A 24,812-nucleotide genomic window follows, 5' to 3' on the forward strand; every position below is an offset into this window, starting at 1 on the left:
CTCTCTGATGAATGTGTTGGAAACACCTGTTTTGTCCCTTTCTCATTCTATAGGGTACTTGAAGGTGTGAAGGGCATTTTATTAAGACAGTAGTTAATTAAACAAAGTGTCAGAAAAGACTGGGGCACCTTGGGTGGCTCAGTTGGTTAAACATCCGACTTCAGCTCAGGTCATGATCTCACGGCTCGTGAGTTTGAGGCCCGTGCCAGGCTCTGTGCTGACAGCTCAGAGCCTGGAGCCTGCTTCAGATTCTGTGTCTCCCTCTCTTTCTGCCCCTCCCCGCTCGTGCTTTGTCTGTCTCTCTCTCAAAAATAAATAAACGTAAAAAGTGTCAGAAAAGAGTTGCAGAATAGACTGTATTTCTCTGCATGTTAGACCCAGTGACCACAGTTTCTAGCAGAGTTGGTTGGGATTATAACTTGTCAGTGAAGACAGTATAATTAAGGGAGAAAAAGTGCTGGATTTGGAAAGCAGGTTCAAATTCTTAGTTCTGCCTGTGTGTTCTTTGGAGTTTTGGGTTTGCCTGCATGTGATGGCAGCTGAATGTATGAGATCTTGTTGCTTCTAGGCCTGCTGATGGACAGAGCTAGGAGATAGACATGTGCACACACATATTTACACATATGTACACCCGTGTCTATTTGTCTGCTTCTACCAGGAGCTATGATGGTTTACAATGATTTCTCTAAGACAATCCACTATCCCATGGTCGATTCTAGCCTTCCACCTTTTTATGTCTGTACCTTTCCTCTTGTCTCTGCTAGTGAGAAATCTGGCTTCTTTATCTCCAGTACACTAACTTATTTGTCCAGTCCCTTGGTAGGTAACTAGTCTCCCCACCATATCGTTCGTGTTCTTGGTCAGCGCCACCAACTTAGACCAGCCTGCTCTGGCTGCAAGTTTCTCCCGGGCCCTGGTGGTGCTGCCTGAGCTCCTTCTCTGCCCAGTTTGTTCTGTTGTGAATGTGATTTCAAAAGATGTTTTTTTTTTTTTTTTGTAGGCCTGGAGAATTCTAAGGCAACCTGTGTTCTTGCTGGCTCAGATCACTCAGCTTCGTTGACGGGTTGGTACCAGCTCTTTTAGTCTAACATGCCATTCAGAGTTCTGCACCATTTCTGCCTCGCGTGGTGGATGTTGGACACGGAGGGAAGAGCTGAGTCAGAATTCTGCTGCCACCCCTGGTCTTATCTTAGGAAGTTTCTTTACCTTCGGAGACTGTTGTCTTATCTATCAAAGTACTCTGGATAGTTGTGAGAAGTAAAGGTGAAAATACATGAAGGAAATACCAGCTCACTTCCTTTCCTCTCAACTGTACAGTAGGGATAATATCTTCCTCTGAGGGTAATTGTGATTGCCAAATCACACAGCCAATAGTTAGTTTATATATCACATTGTTATCTTATCCATCAGATCCATTTTGGTGTCTAATTCAACTGTGTATTTTCTCTAGATGTTTGCTCTCAGATTAACCTGTTTTATCCACCTCTATCTTCTCGTCTATTTATCTACCTGTCTGCTCTGTCTGTATTCATCTATTCTTTATTTATCTACTTGTCTCCATTTTTATTTACCTTTCATCTTTGTATCTTTCTATCTAATCTATGTGTCTGTATATCTTTGTAAATCGAGTTATGCACATAATTCTCTAATTTATTTGTATTTTTATGTATTTTTCTAACCTATTTTGTATTTTTATGTATTTCTAGTCTGTTTCGTCTCTTTGATCCCTCCATCTCTGTCTAATCTGTTTTACTCTCTCACACTATATCTCTCTTTTTGACTATGCATCCTTTCATCCATTTGACACCCCCCCACCAATACAGTACAAACTTCCCATTGGCGATGCAACATATTCTTGGAAGTGAAGGTGACCTCTTCCAAAGGTTTTTTTTCAAAGCCAAGATTGCCTTGATCCCTACCAGTAGACTGAGACAAGAGGTCTGAGAGATTTATTTTGATAAGACTTCTCACATGGAGCTGAATGCAGGGCATTTTTTAAGCAAAGGGGAATGACTTTCACACTTAGTATTTTCAGTGTTTTATGTGGAAATTAAGGTGTGTACACAGTACGTGTAAATTAACAGTGACGTGCGTTCTTCAACATCAAATTTGTAATGCAGTCCAACTGAGAAGCTGCTACTGTTTCCAAAATACAAGAACCATAGTGTGAGAGTTTAAATACATTATACATTCTAAACTACAGATAACTGGTGATTTAACAAATTCAAAATAACCAACCAACAAAAGAAAAATCTACTTTTAGCCTATGTCTCATATTAGGTAGACTTACATATATGTTGCAAGTGTTGAGTTGAAGTGAATGCCAACTATAAAGGACTCCCCTGGGCATCTGGCCCCACCTCTCCTTCTATAGAGGAAGGGCTGCAGGCCCCAGGGTGAGAAGTGACTAGTTCATGCCCTATAGTCAGTGAGGGTTGAGGAAGGCATTCTTTTCTTTTCTTTTTTTTTAATGTTTATTTATTTATTTTGAGAGAGAGATGGCATAAGCAGGGTAGGGACAGAGAGAGAGAATCCCAAGCAGGCTCCACACTATCAGTGTGTAGCCCAATGTGGGACTCTATCCCATGAACTGAGAGATCATGACCTGAGCTAAAATCAAGAGTCGGACACTTCACTGACTGAGTCACCCAGACGCCCCAGCAAGGCATTCTTTTCTGAGAATAAGAGTATACTAAGAGATGTTTCTAATCTGTCCTGATTAATTTGATGGCAAGTATTATGTAAACTTAGAGATTCTCTAATTGCTTGCTAAAAGTTTCTTAGAAAATCTTATGATTAGTGAAATTATTTATTATTTCATTTGTGGAACACTTTTATTGTGTTTTTAAAACGGATGTTGAATTTTTATTTTATTAAGATGTGTGATGCTAAGTGAAATAAGCCATACAGAGAAAGACAGATACCATATGGTTTCACTCTTATGTGGATCCTGAGAAACTTAACAGGAACCCATGGGGGAGGGGAAGGAAAAAAAAAAAAAAAAAGAGGTTGGAGTGGGAGAGAGCCAAAGCATAAGAGACTGTTGAGAACTGAGAGCAAACTGAGGGTTGATGGGGGGTGGGAGGGAGGAGAGGGTGGGTGATGGGTATTGAGGAGGGCACCTTTTGGGATGAGCACTGGGTGTTGTATGGAAACCAATTTGACAATAAATTTCATAAAAAGAAAAAAAAAAAGATGTAATTCATACATAAAATTTGTCTCTTTAAAGTGTATAATTTAGTGATTTTTAGTACATTCAGAAAGGAAATTGGTTTTTGATACTTTAAAAGTGGGTTAAAAATGATCAAGATTAATATCCCTTTCTCCTGGTCTAGTTCGAGCTGCCACACACTGGATTTTGCTCATTGCTCTTTAGACCTTTTCTCTGGAGTTGTGGTGGATTATATAATTATTTGGCATTGCAGGAGAATTTAATTTTGCCTGCTGATGCAACAGTGTAATGATCCGCATGTGGAAGACAGTTTGTCTTTGCAAAAAAGCTGGTTTAGACTTACTAAGATAAATGAAGGCTTATTACAGACACAGGCGCACTATGAGTGGCATCTTGTTAGCTAACCAGTCCATTAAATGGGTTGAGACTGGCTGAGGGGGTCCTCATAAGGGATCTTCATACTTTGTACACTCTGGAGGTTGCCCTCTCTCAGGGTATGAAATAGACCAGATTCACATCGTAGAACTACAGAATGTCAGTGCTGCAAGGTCATCTGGGTGATAAAATGGCTCCACTGGTTTACACTCCCTCATTTTAGACCTGATGAAACAGGCCCAGAAAGTGAAATGATGCACCCAGTATCAAAGAGCTATTGAGGGGCGTCTGGGTGGCTCAGTCAGTTTAAACGTCTTGGTTTTCAGCTGAGGTCATGATCTCACAGTTCGTGGGTTCAAGCCCTACATTGGACTCTGCACACACTCATTCTCTCGTTCTCTCTCTTTCTCTCTCTCTCAAAATATATAAATTAAAAAAAAAAAAAAGATTGAATAGTGGCTCTGGAACTTGAGCCCCGAATCTTGGTCTGATGTCTTTTTTGTTAATACTGTTTGGCTTTCTACCAGACTGCCCTATGGCAAGCAGCACTGGAAAACTTTTTTGGAAGGTCACAAAATGCAGTGGAAACAGAGGGCTTGGTTTCCGCTTCCACTTGACTCGTTATTAGCCATGTGATCTTGAAAGTCATTTAACATCTCCAACCCTTGCTTAATTTATCTTCTAGAAGAATGCTATCTAATAGAAAATATAATGTGTGCGCCATTTCAAAAAGTAAAAAGCAGGTAAATTAATTTTAATAATATATTTTATGTGGCCCAGTATATCCACAATATTGTTTAAACCAGTAATCAATATGAATTTTATTAAGGAGCTACATTCTTTTTTTTTTTTTTTCCAATGTTTATTTATTTATTTTGAGAGGGAGAGGGAGAGCGTGCATGAGAGAGAGGGTGTGGAGGAGGGGCAGAGAGAGAGGCAGAGAGCAAATCCCAAGTAGGCTCTGCACTATCAGTGCGGAGCTTGATGCAGGGCTCGATCTCACAAACTGTGAGATCATAACCTGAGCTGAAATCAAGAGTCGAGTGCTTAACCCACTGAGCCACCCAGGCACCACCCCCCCTTTTTTTGTGTGCTAAGCCTTCGTAATTTGTTGTACTTTTTTGGTTTTACAACACTTCTCAATTTGGACTGTCCACATTTCATGTGTTCAGTAGCTACATGTGCGTGCTGTGTGCTATAGAGTAGAGTGTAGAAACTTAGAATGTTAGGTTTGGTTGCAAAAGCTCTTAGAGACCATTCAAAGAGTCATAAAGTATAGGTTCTTAGGCCAAATTTTGTAGTTTATGGCTCCATTTGGTGTGGCTTCCAGTTAAAAATGGTTTAGAACGTGAATGCCTCGTAGACTAGTATGTGTCCTCTAGCTTGCCACTGTGGCCCACAAGTCTCTCTTGTGGCTGATATCATCAATTACACTGCCTGCCCTTCTAGGCCAACCGCCCTCCCCTCTGATTTTCAGCTGGTGAAACTAAGGCTTAGGAAGTGATTTGCCCAAGGTCAGTAGCTAGTTAGCAGGTCCAGGAATAGAAGCCAGCATCACTTGACTCTGAATTTGCTGTCTTTCTGTTAATTCACATTGTCAGTCAGTCGCATTGCTGCTTATACCTCAGGAGGACTATGAGGTTCCAGTGAATTATGGTGCTGCACAGAAGGGAGGCAGCAGCATGATGTTTTCTGCTAGACAGGGCGTGTAGAGAAATTCTCCCAGGTCAGAAAAGTTTAAGCTTAAATAATGTATCTTTTAACCTGTTATTTAAAAAAATTAATACATATTTTTCCTAGCCACAGGTAATACAAGCATACATTAAAAAAATGTAGAAAATGGAGAAACATGTTTTTCTTAGGGTAGATGTTCAAGAAATATTTGCTGAATGAATTAATGAAAAAATAAACTCATACGTTCCTATTCCTTGACAGACTAGGAAGAACATTTGGCCTCGTTTCCTATTTATAGAATTAAAAACAATCTTCTACGTTAAAATGCCGTACATGAATTTTGTATCCTGCTTTCTGTAGGCCACGTTGTAGCATAAGAATAATACAACTTCTTTTAGCCACTTTCTTTTTTCAGATTGTGTTATTTTCCATCATTTTGAACTAATGTTCCTTCACCTCTTTTGTTCCCCTTCTGTTTGTTTAAGATGCAGGAGAGCTGTATGTTTGGGGAAGCAACAAGCATGGGCAACTGGCTTCCTTGGCTGCTTTCCTTCCTCTGCCCCAGAAAATAGAAGCACATTGTTTTCAGAATGAAAAGGTCACTTCTGTCTGGAGTGGGTGGACACACCTGGTTGCTCAGACAGGTGAGAGAGCAGCAGAGAATTTGTGGTTGGTGAGAGCAGTTTTGGCGGGAGGGGACAGCTGTCTAAACAGCTATGAATGCTCAGGGCTAAGTAGGTAGGTTTTGACAACGAAAAGCTTTAAGGACTGGGATGGGGAGGATCTGGGATCGAGTTCTGTGGTCAGCCAGATATGGAGCCTTTCCTCTCTGGATCAAAGGGCTGCACCCAAAAAGGCAAGGCTAGGTTAGATGAACTCTTTCTGGTCCCATGAATTCCTTGAGGTTTTGAGAAGGAACCTGTTGCAGCAGACGTTCCCAGAAATTTGTCCAGGTTGTTGGGGAGGTGGGGAGTCTTTGCCTTGTCATAGCTGAAGAGATGACTTTACTTGCATTTCCACCTGAGTCTAAATTAAAGGTTTCAGAAACTTGAAGATTGGTATTTCAAGATTGAGGCAGGAGCATTATTTTGAATTACGGCTGGCATGATATTTTGATTTAAATTTCCATTAACCCTAACAAACCTTTGGTTTGGACATCAGCTGTTCCCTTATGGTGCCATGCCACCCAGCTGTTGGCATCTTTATCTTCTCTTGAGTCTCCATTTCTTTCTTGTCTTCTCTGTGGGGCAGTTCTCCTTTTGTGGTCTCCACATTGCTGATTTTGTTCTCTGGGGTTGTTGTTTTGTGGCCTCTCTTCTTCCCTGCCTTCCCACAGCTCCTGCTGACTTTGGTAGGGTTTCTCAGACAGGCAGTTTGTGATTCTCAAGATCTATTATCATGTCAAAGTCTCTTGAACTTCAGGGGTTCTCAGGAGTCCCTTTGCCTGCCTTTGGCCTGCTTGTTAGCTACACGCAGATCTCTAGGCTCCCAAATACCTACCTAGTGACTGTTAGTTACTGCAGTGCTTTCTGGTTTTTGTAGGTGCTCGGGTGAGTTTCAGTTATCCTTGGGAAGTCCCACATACTACACATGTGAACACACATACGCTTGTGAGTGTTCATATCGATGATGCTTTTAATTGGTCTTTTAAAAAATTTTATGACCATTTTGGAACAGAGGCCTGTGTAACAAAGGCATAAAATAAACTTTCTGTACTGACCACTTCAGAGGCTGCTCTATAGGGGAAAAATCATGACTTTTCTCAAAGAGGTTTAGACTGCTTGAAGATTGGGACTGTCTACACAAAGTCTTCTTTCTTTCTTCTTCTTTTTTTTTTTTTAAATTTTTTTAAATGTTCATTTATTTGTGTGTGTGTGAGAGAGAGAGACAGTGTGAGCTGGGGAGGGACAGACAGAGAGGGAGGCAGAGTCCGAAGTAGGCTCCAAGCTCCGAGCTGTCAACACAGAGCCTGACACGGGGCTTGAACTCACGAAGCGTGAGGTCATGACCTGAGCCAAAGTCGGACGTTTAATGGACTGAGCCACCCAGGTGTCCCTACACAAAGTTTTCTTAAAGCATAGTAGTTGTTTATTTGTATAATTGTTAATATTTGTCTATTACCCCAGACACTGAGCTCTGTGAGGGGCGGCACCATTATTAGTCTTGTTCACTTCTGTATCTTCACTTTCTAGTTGAAAGAGAGTAAATATTCAAATGCATATGAGTCAGGGTGGACAGCTAGGATTTCTGATCTCTCTTTCCTTGGTATCACTGGTTCTCTTTGCATTCATGACTCCAACCAAATCAGTTATTGTTTATTGGGAACCTATTGAGCAATGTGGTGAGTGTGGGAGAAACAGAGGAGAAAAGAACTGGGCTGTACCCTCCATAAAATGTGTAGACAGGCCTAAGTCTAAGAATATAGACATGGAAGACTTTACCTTCCATCCGTCCATCCATCATACGATGGTGAGGATCTGTTTATGTACCATACCTTGTAGTATATCTAAATCCTGCCCTCAAGGAGCCCCTTGTCCATTAAGGGAGAGAGACCTGTTATCCAGCTTTGGTACATTACGGTAGGAGATACGCAACAGTGGAGCTAAGACAGCGCGCAGGAGTGTCATAGAAGGTAGCAGTAGTGTGAGTAATTGGGTGTTAACAGGTGGCTGTTTCATGGTTAGTCAGTCTTCAAAGAACTACGGTGCAATGAAATACACTTACTACCAAATGGCAGTGAGTTTGGTTGAGTTTGTCAGTAAACCCCTTAGCCAGTTATGTAGCTGACCAATGAAAGACACAAAGATGCTGCTTCTTGGGTGCTAACTTTGTAGCATTGTAACTGATACTGATTTCCACTTCTGGGCTAAAGCCCAGTCCTCCCGGTGGGAGGTTGGAACCCAGGGCCCTAACACTGTTTGAGTCACCCCAGCTGCTCTGGAGCTCAGCTTCACATCTCCACCTCCACTTGACAGCAAGATTTTTTGGTAATGTTTCAGCTGTTTAATTAGCTTGTTAATTCAGTACTCTTGTGTGTATACTCTGTCACTTTCCCCTTAGTCCAAGAATGGTCGTAAGCTGGTCTGTCTGAGTGTCCTGGCTCTTGTATTGAATTTGGGTAAATGGGAGTCTCCTGCTTTTTGATTCACCAATTTTGCACTCCTTCTAGTGGCAGTAGAAGCTTTTGCTCTGGCCCAGTGTCATTGAGAAGAAACACCCAGGGCTCCTGGTTTAATCAGACTCAGCTGCTCATATTAATGGGAACAAGATTTGCTCACAGGGTCAGAAGCAGCTCATTAGTGGAACAAGGAGTTACTTGACTGTAGTTGTACAAGCTCCAGTGGTGAATTGCTCTTGGGACCTGCTGGCAGGCCACATCAGCACAGGGCTGCTCTCGGTCTAATTCTGGAAGGCATTGGTTGTGTGATCCTGATTAAAAGAAGGATCTATGCACACTGGCCATATATCTGTCCAGTGAGATGGGATGGAATGGAGTGGGTTAGGATGACAGACAGAGAAGCGGACTCTGCTTTTCCCTATCTCCATGGTCCCTAGACCAATGATTCTCAACCATAGACGATTTTGTGCCCCAGGGAATGTTTGCAATATCTGGAAACATAGTTGGTTGTCACAACTGAGGGGTGCTGCTGGCATCTATTTGGTAGAGGTCAGGGATGCTGCTGAACATCCTGCAATGCAAGGGCAACACCCCACAACAAGGAAATACCTGGCCCTGAATGTTATTCTCGCCAAGACTGAGATATGGTGCCCAGGACTCACACACATCCCTGGTGGTAGGTGCTTAGCTAGGGCAGTTCACATGCTATCAGGATAACTTTAGAGCTTGTCTGTATGGGAATCTGGGATGCAGTCTCTGCCTCCCCCTTCAGAAGACTGGTGCCTGCCTGCAGTGTTTGCGATGGAAAAATACTTTTCTCTGTTAGTCAGAGGCACTTGGAAAGAGTCCAAGAGAACCTGTTCTAATCTGGGAAAGTTGGCAAGGATACCTGTGTCTCAGGCTGGAGGAGCTGCATTCTAGAAACCTTTCCTAAGCTGCTTAATATCCCTGATCATTGTTCTCAGGAACTTCGTGGGACTCCTGGGTGTCTTTATCCAGGCCCAGTGACCTGCAGCTGTCTCATCCGAGAGTCATGATTTCCCGGCCCGAGGTGCTTCTAGTAAGATTTGGGTGGCAGATCTGGGTGCCTTCCTAGCTTGGCGACCTTCACCTTTCTAGGCCTCTATTTCCTCATCTCTCACGCAGTGTGTTAAAACCTGCCTGCATTCTACATGGGGCTGCCGTGAGGTTCAAATGAATGAGTCTGTGTGAAAGATCCCCAGTAATTGTAAACTTCTGTACACACCTAACTAAGTGAGGGGTGCCTGAAGCTGGGATATGTGAGTATATTAAGGAATAAGCAAGACTTTTAGAAAGACTTCCTTGTCAACAGAGTCTGTGCAGGGCTTGAGACATACCAGCTTTCCCCGAGGGCTTATGCGCTGTCCAGAGAGGCGATGCTCAGTGCCCAGCTCTGAGAGGGAAAGGTTCCCAAAGTCTTTCACTTACACATAGCTGGCAAGTGGCTGTTTCGTTAGGAAGAGTTAGGAAGATCTATCTTTGTGGCCGCCCAGGTAGTTTTTCTGTGAAAATCTCTGATCAGACTATTGTTCCTTCGTGCTACTCATCCCAATTTGTAATCATACATATCCATCTGTGTTCTTGTAATGCCTAGACTGTCCACCCTGAGAGAGCCGTGTCTGTTTTGCTTGTGGCTGTGTCCCCAGCACCTGGCATAGGCCTGGCACATAGTAGATGGTTAGTAGCTAAATTGCTGAATGAATGAATAAATGGCAAGGTAGAAAGCAACGTGGACTTTGAAGTCAGACGGGCCTAGGTTTCTGAGTCTCAGCTTTGCCCCCTTCGTGAGTGCATGGTGGTGGGCAGCCCCGCCTCTCTCCACCTTTGTGGCCACCATCGTAGGTCAGGCCCCTGAAACCTCTTGCCTGGATCCTGCAGTGGCCTCTGACATCTTCATCCTCCTACACTCATTCCCTTCCCCCCAATCTGTTCTCTACACCTCGGTTGGAAGGTCTTTACAAACCCATCGTTTCACGTTGCAGTGGCTTCCCAATGTTCTTATGATGAAAACACACTCCTTAGTGGTCCCGCGAGGCCCCATGTGGTCTGCCCTCTGCCTGCCTCGCTAGCCCTGTGTCATACCATGCCAGCTCTGGCTAGCCAACCAGTCTCCACTGTGGCCTTTCCCTGCTATCTTGAATGCATCATGTATTTCCCACCATAGTGCCTTTGTACCTCATGTTCCCTCTATTTGGCACACTTATTCCTATGCCCCTTCTTCATTTTGACTTAGTTATATCCTTTTCTTCTCAGATCTCAGCTTGGTCATTTCCTCCCTAGGGAGGCCTTCCCTTGCTCTCCCTGACTAATCACTTTTTCCTTTTATCTGTCTCATAGCACTACAACCTCTCCTGTGTGCTGTTTTTTGTAGATTCCTCCTCCCCTTAGACTGTGAGCTCTATAAGGGCAGGAACTACAATTGGTTTCGCTCAGCATTATATCCCCAGTGCTTGGCAAAGTAATTGGCACATATGAGTTTGGTACTCAGTAATGTTGGGCAGATGAAAAAATGAGCTTATTTTCTCATCAGGAAATGGGGAAATATTGCTGACCTTGTGTGAGGATTAAATGAGATGATGTCTTAAATCTTCCAGTATCCATGGGGACTGGGCTCATGTATCGGTTCAGTACACATTAGTTTCCTCTGCTCTCGAAAGCTCTGGAGCTCTCTGGAGGTCACATGCCCCATATCTTCTCCTTCCGGCAGAAGTCTCTGTGGGACTGATGTGGATGTCTCTGGACAGGTAACAGGTTGATTCAGGATTCTCCTGGAGAGTGCGGAAAGATCAATGCTTACAAATGCTAAGTGCTGGTTGCTGGTGATTTATTAGAATCTCAAGGGGAATGATTTACACAAGATTCAGACCTTAATGTGGGATTGGTCAGAGTGTCTGGAATCTGGTTGCTTCCCTCATACTGGAAGCTTTCCCTGAGCCACGCAGTATCCCAAAGTAGCCTGTGGTCTCACAAAGGCTATAGACTGAGAAAGTGAGCCCACATACGATTGTTGACATTCTTCACTTTCTTCAATGTCACCAAAGAAAGTCCTAGAGAGTTGGAGGTTTTAGAGAATCCGAGATGGAAGAAGACATCTCCTTACCTTGCCGATGGGAAAACTGAAAGAAGAGAGAAGGTGACTTTATGGCAGCATTTAAGCTGGCAACCTGATTCTCCTTTTCAGTGAATTTTCCCCCCTCCCATCACAGTACTCCTGGTTCTTGGTTATATCCTTTTAATTGAGATATGTTTTATTCTTTTGTTTCTTTAAAGTGGAGAACTGCATGGCACACATGGAAGGGACCAACTCTTAGCCACTCTCCTTTCTTCAAGTGTCACTGGCCAAGAAATATTTTATTCTATTTGATGTCTAAGCATTAGTGAAATCCAAGCCCAGCAATTGATTCACACTATTTTTTTTTTTTTTTGTGTTTATAAATATATCTAATGCTGATTTTTCTGTTTTGGGGCCAAGATCCTTTCTAGAGTAGGGTGACAGTGTATATTACTCCATCTTCTTTGGGACCATGTATCGTGAAACCTCAACCGAGCTCAGGAGATTCTGACCTCATGGGCTCTATTTAAAGCAGATGCTTTGGAATTCATGATGTTTTTGCTTTAGAACTCTGAAAACACAATGGTTGAAAGTCAAACCGAGCCCGAAGGACTATTTTGAAATGAATAGTTTTTGCTTCTCATTAAAGTCATTAGTTTTTATCCTAGAATCCTTAGAATGTCAGGAATGGATGGGAAATTAGAGCTCATCAGGCCCAACTCCTTCAGCTTAGAGATGGGGAAACTGAGGACTGATGAGGGGAAGGGCGTGAAGGAGGTAGGGCAGAACTCAGATCCCAAAGCTCTCGATCCGGCGCTCTTTCCACCTTGTCATATTCTTTCCAGAGATGATGAGGAGATGTGGATGGCTTTACTAATCAACCCAGGGACGTGAACCAGGAATAGCAGTTCTTTCTGTACATGAAGTTGTTTCAAGAAAACTGATTCTTACCTGAAATGTGTAGCCGTAGATTCCCTTAACAGATTTGTGTGTGGAGCAGAAACTAGGAGATGGTGCCCAGGAGCAAGGGTTAGGAGGCCATTCTAGGATTCAGAGAAGCAGCTCCATTTCTGCTTATGATAATATAATCATAGTTCTTTTTTTTTTTTTTTTTGAGAGAGAGAGGGCACAAGTGAGTGAGGGACACAGAGAGAGAGAGAATCCCACAAGGGGCAGAGAGAGCGAGAAGTGGGGCTTCTCTGGGGTTCACGTTTTACCTGAAGCAGGGCTCGTGCTCCCTGGAAGTGGGACTCAAACTCACCTGAAGTGGGACTCAAACTCACCCAAAGCGGGGCTCGAACTCATGAACTGTGGGATCATGACCTGAGCTGAAGTCACATGCTTAATGACTGAGCCACCCAGGTGCCCAGTCATAGTTCTTACGGACCACTTTTATCATTATATAGCGCTTTTGTATCCATTTTCTCATGTGAAGTGGCAACATGGGTGTTATCCTTGTGTCACAGACAAGTCCCTAATTGGTTAGCTGCCTTTCCTTGGTCTACTGGACTGGCAGAGCTAAAACTTGAATCTGGTCCCTAAGCCTGCTATTCTGATTCCAAGTATGTATCTCAGAATGCTCTTACTCATTAGCATCTTTCTCCAATTTTTGATTCTTCTAAACAATAAGGAAGGAAATTCTTAGTTATCCTTGATCCTTCAGCAGTTATTTGTGGAATGCTTACTTATATGTATATAGCACTGTGCTACAGGGGTGCCTGGGTGGCTCAGTCAGTCTGACTGGAATTTGGCTCAGGTCATGAACTTGAAGTTCGTGGGTTCGAGCCCTCCATTGGGCTCTGTGCTGGCAGTGTGGAGCCTGCTTGGGATTCTCTCTTTCTCTGCCCCTCCTGAGTTTTTTCTCTCTTTCTCAAGGTAAATAAATAAACTGAAAAAAAAATGTTTAGCACTAAGCTATAGAATACAGGGGAATATAAAATCTGGAATATAAAATACTTCAGGAAGCTTGTGGTTGGATGAACAAATGAAATACTTAGTAGAAGAATAAAAAAGAATGTGGCAAAGAGTCAGAAGAGTGGCCAAGACACTGAAAGCTCTAGGGTTTCGAGGGAAGGAGAGGTCAGTGTGGGGGAGAGTGGTCAGAGAAGGGTGCGAAATCCTTTGGGAAAGTCACATTTTAATGGGTGGAGAGTTTGGGACTTGGTTCTGTTGCTTTCTTTTTGTCCTCTGGCAAGACACAACCCCCCCTGGTCCCTTTCTTCCTATCTGGGCAATAGGAAGTTGTGGATGTAGTGATCTCTAAGGACCATTATGGCTCTGAAATTCTATCCTATATTCAAATAAAACTGGCCTAAAGAAATAATTATGGAGCTGTTGGAAGATTAAGTATAATGCCATTCATTGCAGCCTGATTTATAATGACAACAAATGTGTGGACACAAAGAGGGATTGTAGGGGGATCAGTTAAAATAAATGATACAACATATGTTAGAATAGATAGCTGTTAAATAGAATGCCTTAGAAGGATATTTAATGACAGAAGAATATACTCATTATATAGTAAGTGAAGAGTAGTTTACAATAAGTTACCTCATTATAACTTCTATTTTTTTTTTTTTTTGTAAAGAATGTTTGCATAGGAAAGACTAGAAGGAAACAACGAGAATTTTCTCTCTGATGGTGAGATTATGTGAGGCTTTTATTTTCATTTATATTTTTATGCTAAATAGTTTGCAGTCTGGTTAAGTCTGATTGAATGTTAAGATTAATTGAATAAAATTTCTTGCCTGTCTGTGCAGGGAACTAGCCCCTTCACCGCCCTTTCCTGGGTGTATGTCCTTGACAAGTCACTTCCATGGGCTTCACTTGGGAGGCATGGAGGTGAGGCAAGAGACTATAGAAGGAGGCAGGAACGCAGAGATCTATTTTTGGCTTAGTCATGAGTCAGCTTTGTGACCTCGGACAAGTCCCTTCTGAACATCCCTGAGCCTTGGTTTCCTCATCTGAAGAGGGAAGTTGGAGGTCACAAAAGGTCCTTTGAGCTTCAAGCTATGCTTGTTCTGAAAGATGGGGGTTTCTCCACTGTCCTGGATTGGCTCAGGGCCTCATAGGTTCCTGGTGGCCTTGCTTTCTTTACTGCTCCTCTGCATTGAGTGCGAGCTGATTTTTTCCTGTTCAAAGTCGAGGTGGGGATTGAATATAGTTTGTTGATAGGGCTTGGAGCTGAGAGGGTGTAGTGACAGCATTACACCACTAGAGGGAAGCATTGTTTGATTCCTCTTTCCCACTGTGCTATCTGCTCTTCAGGAGAATTGCCTTGATTTGCCCTGATTTGGTTTCAAATTCTAGAATTTTAGTATTAAAAGGACTCTGAAGATCATCTGGTAGAACCCCTATTATGTTGCAGTTATGATATGATAGAGGCAAGAAAAGGCAAGTGACCTATTTAAAGTCACACAGTATGTTTTTTTCAGGGTCTGCACTATAGCGTTTAGGAGAAGGCTGCAGACAAGAGCCAAGAGTGTGGTCACATGAGTCCAAAAAACGTAGACAGTTCCGACGATTGTGCAGGAACCTGAGAGATCTGCCTGGATATACTTTACCAAGCTGCTCTGGCCAGGTGTTGAGAGGCCTGGATATAGAGAAGGAAAGATATAACTCTACCCCAAGGAGTTCATGTCTGGTGGGAGAAGCACGTGCAAACACGTGGCGCTGCCCCAGTGTGTCTTCCTTGTTTTCTGGTTTCTGCCTCGATTGGGATCTGTGCTGTGGTGGTGACTTGGAGGCTGGCTTATGGAAGGCCTGCAGGTGTCTGCATGAATGATGCCCTCCAAGGTTAGGAGATAGATGCCCCGGGTACCTCCAGTTTGTTATTTCCAGTGCATCATTTCAAGCAGTGCTCACATGTTCCCATGCCTGGTCTTACCATTTCTTGAGGTTTGCAAGGAATCCTGACAGTTTGTTTCCCAACTTTGAAAGGCTTTGTTTCCTTGGCCCTGGGCTGGCTTTATTTTTGGTTTCCAGGGTGCCCATCAGCCCTAAGCATTGTGGTTAAGTGGAATTATGGCTGATCTGTGCAACCTTGGGCAGTTCCTTCCTCTCTCTGGGCAGGGAGGTCAGGTTCTCAGCTACAGTGGTGTCATCTCTGCTAGAGAGATGAAGTTCTGGTGTTATTTTTGGTTTTTATGTTTGGCAATGAATACCCATTGATCTGTGGTCCATAGAAGTATAGAGTGTGTCCAGCTGAAGCAGAAGCAAGATCCACCCTTTGAAGCAGGATCATTCGAATAAGGGGCATGCCGGGCAGCCTGGCCAAAGCCAAGTGCAGCTGGGCCTACAGGGCCACCAGATGGCAGCAGTGGGCAGGCAGACAGCCTTGGGATGAGGTGAGTAGGGCCAGCATCCAGAGTCAGAATTAGCAAGGTCAGATCTGACCTAGAGGTCACCCAGGCCCTCTTTTTATGGATGAGAAAGCTCAGGCCCAAAGAGAGAAGAGGTTACCTAAGGTCTTGCTGTGAGTTAATACCTGATTGTCTCCTCGCTTGTGAGGAGAACTGAGATTGGTTTGGCCTCTAGCTGGCTGCCCCCCAGGAGAGCCAGGAGACAAGGGCCTGGGCCCTGGGCCAGTGAGCCAGAGGTGGGAAGGGAAGAGGACACAGTGAAGTGTCCGCCTTGATCTTGGTTTCTTTGAGTGTCTGGTCCTGGTGATTTTCATCCTTGCACGTGCAGTGAGGGTCGTGTCTGTTGTCTTCTCTGCTCCTGCCTGTCAGCCCAGTTCTCTGGGCCAGGGCCCTTCCATAGGCTGTGCCGTGATGGGATCTTCCTCAAGGGTCATCTCACAGCCTCCACACCCAACAGATAGGTAGGTGCAGTAAGACACGAGTTGACACGATTGGTTGAACAAAAAAAATTGTTTTAATTTCCAAGGGGGTCAGGTAGGGCAGGGGACCAATCTTTGCCAAGCACTTACCATGTGCTAGGTACTCTGCCAGGTGCTGCTGGTTACATACTCCTCATAACTCTGTGAGGTAGGCTTCACTTCCCTTGCCTTGCAGGTGAGGAAATTGAGGCTCAGGGAGGCTGAGTGGCTTGTCCAAAGTAACACAGATAGTTAAGCAAAACGGACACTTCAGCCAAGCTCTGTGTGGTGTCAAAAGTCCGATTCATTTCATTGCATCGTGCTGCCGCCTTTCAAAGTGTGCTGGAAATGTGGCAGATGACTCAAGCTTCAGGGCAGGGAGGAGCAAATGTTGTTCTCTCATCCCGGGAGTCGGGGAGTCATGGTGGTGGGCTGCTGGGGAGGAGGCCTTAGAAGCAGTGAAGGGCAGGCTGTCCTGGCAGGTTTGGGTGGAGGCTGAGGGGAGGCCGAGTCTCTGTGCCTGTGCTCCAGCAGTTCCTCTGCCAAGAGTGCTCATCTCTGGTCCCCATGGAGCTACTGCCGCACTTGGGCACTTTCTGCCCATCGTCACCTCGCATAGCGGCCCACCCTGCCCCCCCCCCCCATCAGAAGTAGCCACCACCATCTTCTCAGCACACTCTTCTCCCTGCCCTGCCTTATTTTGCACTGTAGCAGTTTTCACTGCCTGAAACCATGGTACCTTTATTTGTTTGCTTGTTGTCAGTGTCTTCTCAGCAAACGTGACCCTCCTGGGTGAGGGACTTGTTCTGTTTTATTCACCTCTGGGTCTCGCCTGGCATAGAGGAGAGGCTCAGCGAGTGTGAATTGCATGGGACAGCTGCAGTTTTTGGATGGGGAAGCTGTGCCATTTCAGTGGCTGTGCTTGGGAGACTCAGCCTGGGGCCCTGCCCTCTTCCTGCTTTCTTGGAGGAGCCCAGGGCAGCGAGCCTCAGCTCCCTGAGGCTGACAGTGATGTCTGGTGCCCTACGGTCTCAGGGCCAGCTTTGACCCTGTGTGTCTCCAAGGCCTTGCCTTGGGTCCTTGGTTTCCCTTTCTGTCCACAGTGGATGGGGACACCAGTCATGCTGCGAGCTCACCAGATGGTTCTGGGAAGGGCTCACAGGTCCCAGGCAGAGGATTCAGTTTCCATTCAAGGAATCCTTCTCCTCTTTCCTGGTGGGGATTGATTTGTTCCAGGAGCTTTCTAAAAGTGAGCATGCTTTAAGTGACTGGCCTGTAATTTCACCATCATTTTTAGGTTCTTGACAGATGGCACTGTGCTTGCCCTTTCTCAGGGGACCTTGCTTGTCTCATGGGAGCTGTCAATAATCATAGTGACAGCCAGTGCCGTAAAGTGCTCTTAGATGTGTGCCAAGAGGAAAGTGGCCCATTTTGAGGAATCTTGGGTCAGCTTTTTCCTAATCTGAGAGTGACTTTTTTACTTTAGGAGGAAGCCTAATGTGGCCAAAAGAGCCTGAGGAGCCAGGCACAAGTTCTATTTGGCTGCTTTTTGGCTGTGTAATCTTAGGCAAATCATTTAACTTCTCTGGTCCTGAATTTCCTCGTCTGTTAAATGAGATTCAGAATTTCTAATTCTTCTGCCTCACAGAGATATATTACGTCATTCGTTCATTCACACATTCCTTCCTTCATTTCTTCACCCTATTATTCAACAAATATTTGTTGAGTAGGCAGAGGTGAGGAGAAGGCGTTCCAGGCAGAAGGAATACTGGAAACGAAGGTATAGAAGTGGGAGGCGCCCCTGGGCATCGTTTGCTTAGCTTGGGGCCAGGTAGAAGGGACTGGAAGCGTTCAGGTATAATAGGCATGGGTCCTTATTCAGGCTTTATCTGTGAGCAGTGGAGGGAGAAGCTGAGGTTTCTGTGGGGGTGGGGGTGGTGGTGGTGACAAGTGGGAGCGATGAAGGAAAGGCCCTGCCTCCGGGTGGCTCTTGCAGGCTCCTCTGTTGCAGCCTCATGCTTGCTTTCCTCTTCAGGTCTCATCTCTGTGGCTGATTTCTAGGTAGTTTGGATTGTCGGAGTGGGGGCCCCATCCCCCATGAACGAGGTGACTCTTGGAATGCACGAGATTGGCAGGGACTGGCATTAGCTGGCTCATTGGTCTACCTTCTGGGGAGCTGTCTTGGGCCACATGGAAGGCCACTGAGGAAGCCGTCCTTTTGCCTTCAATAAGCATTTTTTAAAGGTCTAAAAATGAGCAGTTTTGGGGCTTATCCTAATCTCCCTGAGGAGATGGGGGTGTGTGGGGAAGGGCTGTTCACATTTATCAGAGACACACTGTGTGTCGGGCATTCTGCCAGGGCTTTACAGAATCATCTATTTAATCCTTACACAAAGCTTGCTGAGTAAGGCTCGCTTCATTTTACATGGGAGGAAACTGAAGAGAGGTTAAGAGATATGGGCTCACCCTACCTGGTTACTTAGCCTTAAAGTGCTCAGTGTGCAGTGGGGGTCAGACAACATCACCTTGTCAACTCGAGGGTGTTGTGAAGACCAGATAAGATCCTGGATGTGAATGCACTTTGTGAGCTGGAAAGCGCTGTGTGCACAGGCAGGGAGTCAGAGTAGTACCACTTCCCAGTGAAATTGCCGGAGATTTGCTTGTGTCCTTCCTGCCTGGGCAGATAGAAAGTTCCAACCTTTGGCTTCTCATCTGTGCGCTTTCCTCCAGGCAGCCCCAGAGTCAGTGGCTCCACTCAGCACTTCTCCCTTTTAAGCCCACAAATAGGCAGGATGCCTCTTTTTTTTTTTTTTTTTTTTAAAAAGCAAATTAACCCTGTTGTACAAAATTAATATCAAAGTCAGACTTTTTTGCCATGTTGGTGAAAACAATAATAAGTCGTGGAATTTTAATGCTGCAGGGGACCATCTTCTCCTTGTTAGAAATGTGGGAAAACAAGCCCCAGGGAAATGGTTCTAAAGCTAATGGATGCAGAGCCAGGGTTGGAACCCAGTGGGACCTGTGCCCAGGGCCTCTTCACTGCCCCACATCGCCCCTCTTAAGAGAGACTTCAAGTGCTTCATTGCCTTTATAGAGGAAGAATCCAGCTTAATAAATTTCATTACACCAGCCCCTTTATGTAACCAGGCTGTTTCCGGGTCCTGGCAGATGGTCCATAGTAACAGTGCTTTGCTGATTTGGTTGGAGCTGATCCTATGAAATGAAAAATCCTGTGCAGCAGATGCCTTTCCCAGTCTCTGGCCATGGAAAAGTCAGCCTCTCCAAGGAAGGCACTGTAGCTTTGGTTACTTACTGTCTCTGGTGTGACCAGAGGTGAGTGACACTGGAGGGAGACTTCAACCATGTCAGGTTTTCACAGAAGGTCACACTGGAGACTTAGAGTTTCTTGGCAGGTGGGGCACTGGTAAAGAGTGTTTCTTCTGGTGCCTGAAGGACAGATGGGAGCAGAAGCAGAGTGGGAGGGTGATGAGCAGATGTGGAAGGGAAGGACAGGCTGTCCCACCGTGGATCTGGCCTGGGGGACCTTCACACATTCCGAGGCCACGCACCTGCAGATGAGCAACTTGAATATAAATGCAGTGTTTGTCATGCACATCAGCCTTGACAGTAGTCTTTGATCTCACGCCTCTCCCAACCCCTTCCATTGAAATTACCAGGCCTCCAGGTCTCGTGATTATCTTGCCTTTTCTGGTGGCTGCTGGGTCATAATGGGTTCTCCTCAGTGGCCTCCTCTGGCGATGCTCATTACTGACACGGTTTGATGCGAGTGGCAAATCCCTGAGCCATTGTGTGTGGAGTGGGCTTCACTTCCACCGGTCACTCCTTACCTTGTCCTGCTGCTCAGTTCTTGCCCTTGAAGGGCCCTCAGACATGGCAGTGGGAGAGTGCTCCCCTATTTGTGAGTGCAGCTCTGTTAGGATCCCTACAGGTCTTTTATGCTCACCTGTCACGAAGAGCCCGGGAGAGTTCCCTGCGGGTGCACTTGGAGGAAATTTGAGAGGCACCAGCCAAAGTCATGTCCCAAGACATTCTCACTGGTTGAGCACACACTGGCATCCCAGGACAGGCTCCCTCCCCTCTTTGCTCCTGCCCCTGGTGAATTATTTGCCCACTGAAAGCTTTGGGGCAAACTTTGTCTCCCCTGTTTGAAGGTCTTAATCTGCACCCCTCAGTAACCAAAAGCCAGTTTCTCTTTGGAGTGCAAGTAGTGTTTCTGGGGGGTTGTGGGATTTTTTGGGGTTTCAGAGGTGGAGTCCTAGCTTTCTACATGACAGTTTTTTTTTTTTTAATTTTTTTAACGTTTATTTTTGAGACAGAGAGAGACAGAGCATGAATGGGGGAGGGTCAGAGAGAGAGGGAGACACAGAATCGGAAGCAGGCTCCAGGCTCTGGGCCATCATCAACCCAGAGCCCGACATGGGGCTCGAACCCACGGACCGCGAGATCGTGACCTGAGCTGAAGTCAGACGCTCAACCGACTGAACCACCCAGGCGCCCCTCTACATGACAGTTTTAATACTATGGTGAGCTTTGCAGGATTCACGTCCCAGTTTATGGTTTGTCTCTGGGCCTGTTCCTGCAGGGCCTCAGGGTGGTCTGCAGGGGGAGCTGTGTTCCCACAGCCAGGTGCTGGGATTTCACTGAAGGACTTAAGTGTTCTTCTCCGCAGGCCAGTGTGCTTGGGAACTGCGTCTTTCCTTTTCCTCGGCAAACCAGCCTCTCAGGTCTCATTCCCAGCTCCAGCCTGCAGCTTGGGCATTGTGAGTCATCATCGGCAGCAGAAAATGCGGCCTCGCCAACAGCTGGGTGCAGCACCTGGCCTTTTTTCCCTTCTCTTTTTGTAACTTCATAGAGATGGAAGCTGCTGATGACCTTTTGTAATGGACGGTGACTGAAGGTGGAGGCCAGGGCTAGGGCAGCAGCTCTAGGTAGGGAGAGGAGGACCCTGAGGAGATGGGGTGGGGAATGTGTGTCTTTCTTTCACCCAGCCCTTGGGCCTTCCAGAAAGTCATTCCAGGGAAAAAGGCAGTGAGGGACTGCGTGAGCTTCACCCGTCTCTCTTCTTTTCTGCCAAGGATCCCAGAAAGCCTTAGTTGATGCAGGTAGCAGTGGGGGCTGTGAGACGTTACTGGTGCCTTTCTCAGAAGCTGTGGACAGGATGTAGTAGAAGTCAGGGTAGTCTGGGTTCTAGACTTGTTTCGCTTCTAACTCACTATTTACCCTTGGGCAAGTAAGTCACTTTTCTTCCTGGGCCTCATTTTTCCGGGCCTCACTTTTCCCCAGCAGAAGCAGACAGGATAGAGTGCTCTGAGGTCCCTTCCTTCTATGAGTGAGTCTGTAATGAATGTAAAGAATTTTGAGACTTGTTCCCTTGATCATCTTGAACATCTGAAACCTGTAACTACTTCTCCAGATGAATAGCGCTAACTGCAGAAGGACAGAGGTATGATTCTCACTGTTGAAAAACTTAGGTCTTCCTCCTTCCTTCTCCCCACAAGGCAGTACAGAGGGAAGCAGGGAAGCAGAGGGATTCTAGTTTTGGCTCTGCCAAAACGCATTGTGTGTCCTGGGGCAAATCATTCCTCTCCTTCAGCCTCATTCTCGTTTTCTCGAAAGTAAAGAGTTAATTTTTTTCCTGGCCCCCCCCCCCCCCCCGCCCCATTCCCCTGCCCCCATCCCCACTGGAGCCTCCTACTAGCTCTTCTGCAGGGTGTGATTCTTAGCTGCAGAAGCCCTGGGGTATAGTTTCCTTCCTTGCTGGGAGGGAGAGTAGCAAGATTATTTTTTTTAATTACGCAGCTAAGATTAGGCAGCAATCTGCATTTTAAAATGTTATTAATAAGAGTCTAAAAGTGTGCGAAGAAGCTCTGGAGTTTGAATGTGACATGAGCTGGGAAACATCTGCAGAGCCCCCAGCCTCCACCAGAGAGTTCTCTCCGGGCACCAAGCAAGCGCTGGGTATGACCAGCGGCCTGGTGTGTGCCTGGACCCTTAGAGGAGCAGGGGACCCACTCATTCAGCCAGAGCAACCCTCTGAGAGCTGGGACTCACAGACCAGCCTCTCTTGATGGTCCTTCACAATCTGGCTTTAGAGAAAAAGTGATGGTTGTAATATTACTAACACCTCTGCTAGAGTTTACAAAATACTTTCATGTCTATTGTCTCCCTTACTTTTCATCACAGTCCTGAGAGGTAGTTAGAGCAAGTTTCATTGCTCCTACATGGGTTGGCTGAGTTCTCTTAAACTTAAGATTCTTCATTTAAGCAAGGTGGTGTGCAACAGAGGAAAAGCACCAGATGGGGAGTCGGGAGCTAGGTGCTGGTCCTGGGCCTCTGCCACCCTCCCCAGCTCTGCCTGTTCCTTTTCTCTACTTTATATTCTCTATAGCACTTAGAGTCATTTGCTGGGGCATATGTTTTGTGTGGTTTTTGGTCATTTGCCTGTCTTCCTCCTGCTTTAATATTCCTTGAAGGAAGGACAGAAGAGTTCTGTTTTGTTCATGGCTGTGGCCCCTAGCACCTGGGACAGCACCTGGCATATAAATAGTGGGCAATAATGATGTGTTGAATATTGTGAATACCTGGTTCTGCCTCCAAGTAGTTAGTGTGACTTGGAAAAGTTATTTTCTTCAGTTTTGTCTTCTCTTTGGGAAGTCAAATGGGACGGTCTCTGATGTCCTTGGTTGCATACAAAAGTCCGTGGTAAGAGCAATGCCTAGTACTCTTCTGTCAGCGAACATTGAGCCCCTGCTCTGGGTCAGATCCTGTGCTAGGTGCTGTGAGGAGTACAGAGAAAATGTGAAAGGATCATTGCTCTTCACTCTTTAGTGGGTGTGATGGTTAATTTTATGTGTCAACTTGACTGGGAGATGAGGTACCCAGTTATTTGGTAAACATTTTGAGTATTTCTGTGAAGGTGTTTTTGGGTGAGATTAACATTTATATTATAGACTGAGTAAAGATTGCCCTCCCTAATGTGAGTGGGCCTCATCTAATCAACTGAAGGCCTGAATAGAACAAAAGGCAGATCCTTCCCCAAGTAAGAGGGAATTCTCCTGCTTGTCGGCCTTCTAACTGGGGCACCAGCTCTTCCTGCTGGGCAACCTTTGAACTGAGATATTGGCTTTGCAGATTTTGGACTTGCCAGCCTCCATAATCATGTGAGCCAATTCCTTGTAAATCTCTCTCTCTCTCTCTCTCTCTCTCTCTCTCTCTCTCTCTCTCCTATTGGTTCTGTTTCTCTGGAGAACCTTGACTAATTTAGAGGGCCACACAAGGCATCTCATCAAATAATCTTACATTTGGAGGCATAGAATAATTGTTGGTGCAACGGTACAAGCATCAGGCCAGTGGCTCCCAAAGCAAGGGGCGTCAGAACAAGGGGATGATGGGAGACTTTGGCCGTGGCATTTGAGCCAGGACCTGAAGGGTGAGAAGGAGTTCTGTAGGTGGAACAAGTAAAACCCACCAGCGTTACGGGCTGACCAGCCTTGCGGACTGGAGCCCAGCATGACCTGAAAGCCTGGGAGGGAAGAAGCAAAGTATGCCCTTGACAAAGGGGCAGCCATCCAGCATTGAGAGAACATAGGTGTTTACGGAAAAGGATTGTGTGGAAGGCCAAGGAGCCACTTAAATAAACTAGAACCCAGTTTGGGAGAAGAAAGCATTCCTCCCTTTTGTCTGGGAAGCCCCAGCCCTGCATGGTATAGATAGTCCTGTGGCTGGCCTAGGGCCGCCTCAGGGTGCAGTCTGTCTTGACCTCTATTACCAGTGCTCCTGATATGACAGCTAATAGAGTCAGTGATGAAAATGGAGCAGCTGTGTGGAATGCCTGGCATGTTGTAGGATTCTGATCTCTGCCATGTAGGCCAAGGATGAAGCTCGTGCAGTCACTCAGCAGCTAGGCTCTTTGCATCCCTGTAACCCTGAACAACCTCCAGAAGTCCTTGGGAATGTTCACTTTTGAAGAGGCACTGTGACCCAGCAAAAAGCAGTATATCCTCTGCAGGGTAGTGAGTGAGGGCACCAGTTCTGGTGCCAGGCTGCTGGATTCCATCTGCACTCTGCCACTGACAGCTGCGGGACCCTGAGACTGAGGCTTAACCTCTCCTGTGCTTTAATTTCCTCGCCTATAATTTGAGGATTATAATAATGCCTACCCATGAGGGGGTTCTGTGGACCGAATGGGACAACCCATGTAGAGTGCCCTCAGAATATTAGCTGTTATTATCATCATCATCATGATAGCTTTGTAGCATACTAGTTGTGTGATCTTGAGCAAGTCATTAAAATCCTGTGATGTTTCTTTACTGTAAGATGGGGCTCACACCCATCATTCAGGGTTGATTAAGTTGGAGAACAATGGCAGTGCCTAAAGCAGAGTGGTTTTTTTTTCTAAATTAGAAACAATTTTTTAATGGTGAAGGAGAAATTAAAAATATTATCTTTTTTTTAATTGAAATACAGTAGACTCACAATGTTGTATTATTTTCAGGCATATATCGTAGTGATTCCGTGTGTATACATTATGCTTTCCAGATACCTATACAAGTGTAGCTAT

The 24,812-nt window shown here is 45.5% G+C and overlaps 1 protein-coding gene across 1 annotated transcript in view; it reads left to right on the forward strand.

The window, feature by feature from the left end:
• SERGEF (secretion regulating guanine nucleotide exchange factor) overlaps positions 1-24,812 on the forward strand; it is a 237,256-nt gene that overhangs the window by 18,510 nt on the left and 193,934 nt on the right. The window contains 2 exon segments of the mRNA XM_040495690.1: positions 1,001-1,063; positions 5,707-5,865. Of these exon segments, the coding sequence (XP_040351624.1) occupies positions 1,001-1,063; positions 5,707-5,865 (222 nt within the window).

The sequence above is a fragment of the Herpailurus yagouaroundi genome, unplaced genomic scaffold, assembly GCF_014898765.1.
Source record: "Herpailurus yagouaroundi ecotype Mexico unplaced genomic scaffold, PumYag 187, whole genome shotgun sequence".
Classification (NCBI taxonomy): Eukaryota; Metazoa; Chordata; class Mammalia; order Carnivora; family Felidae; genus Herpailurus; species Herpailurus yagouaroundi.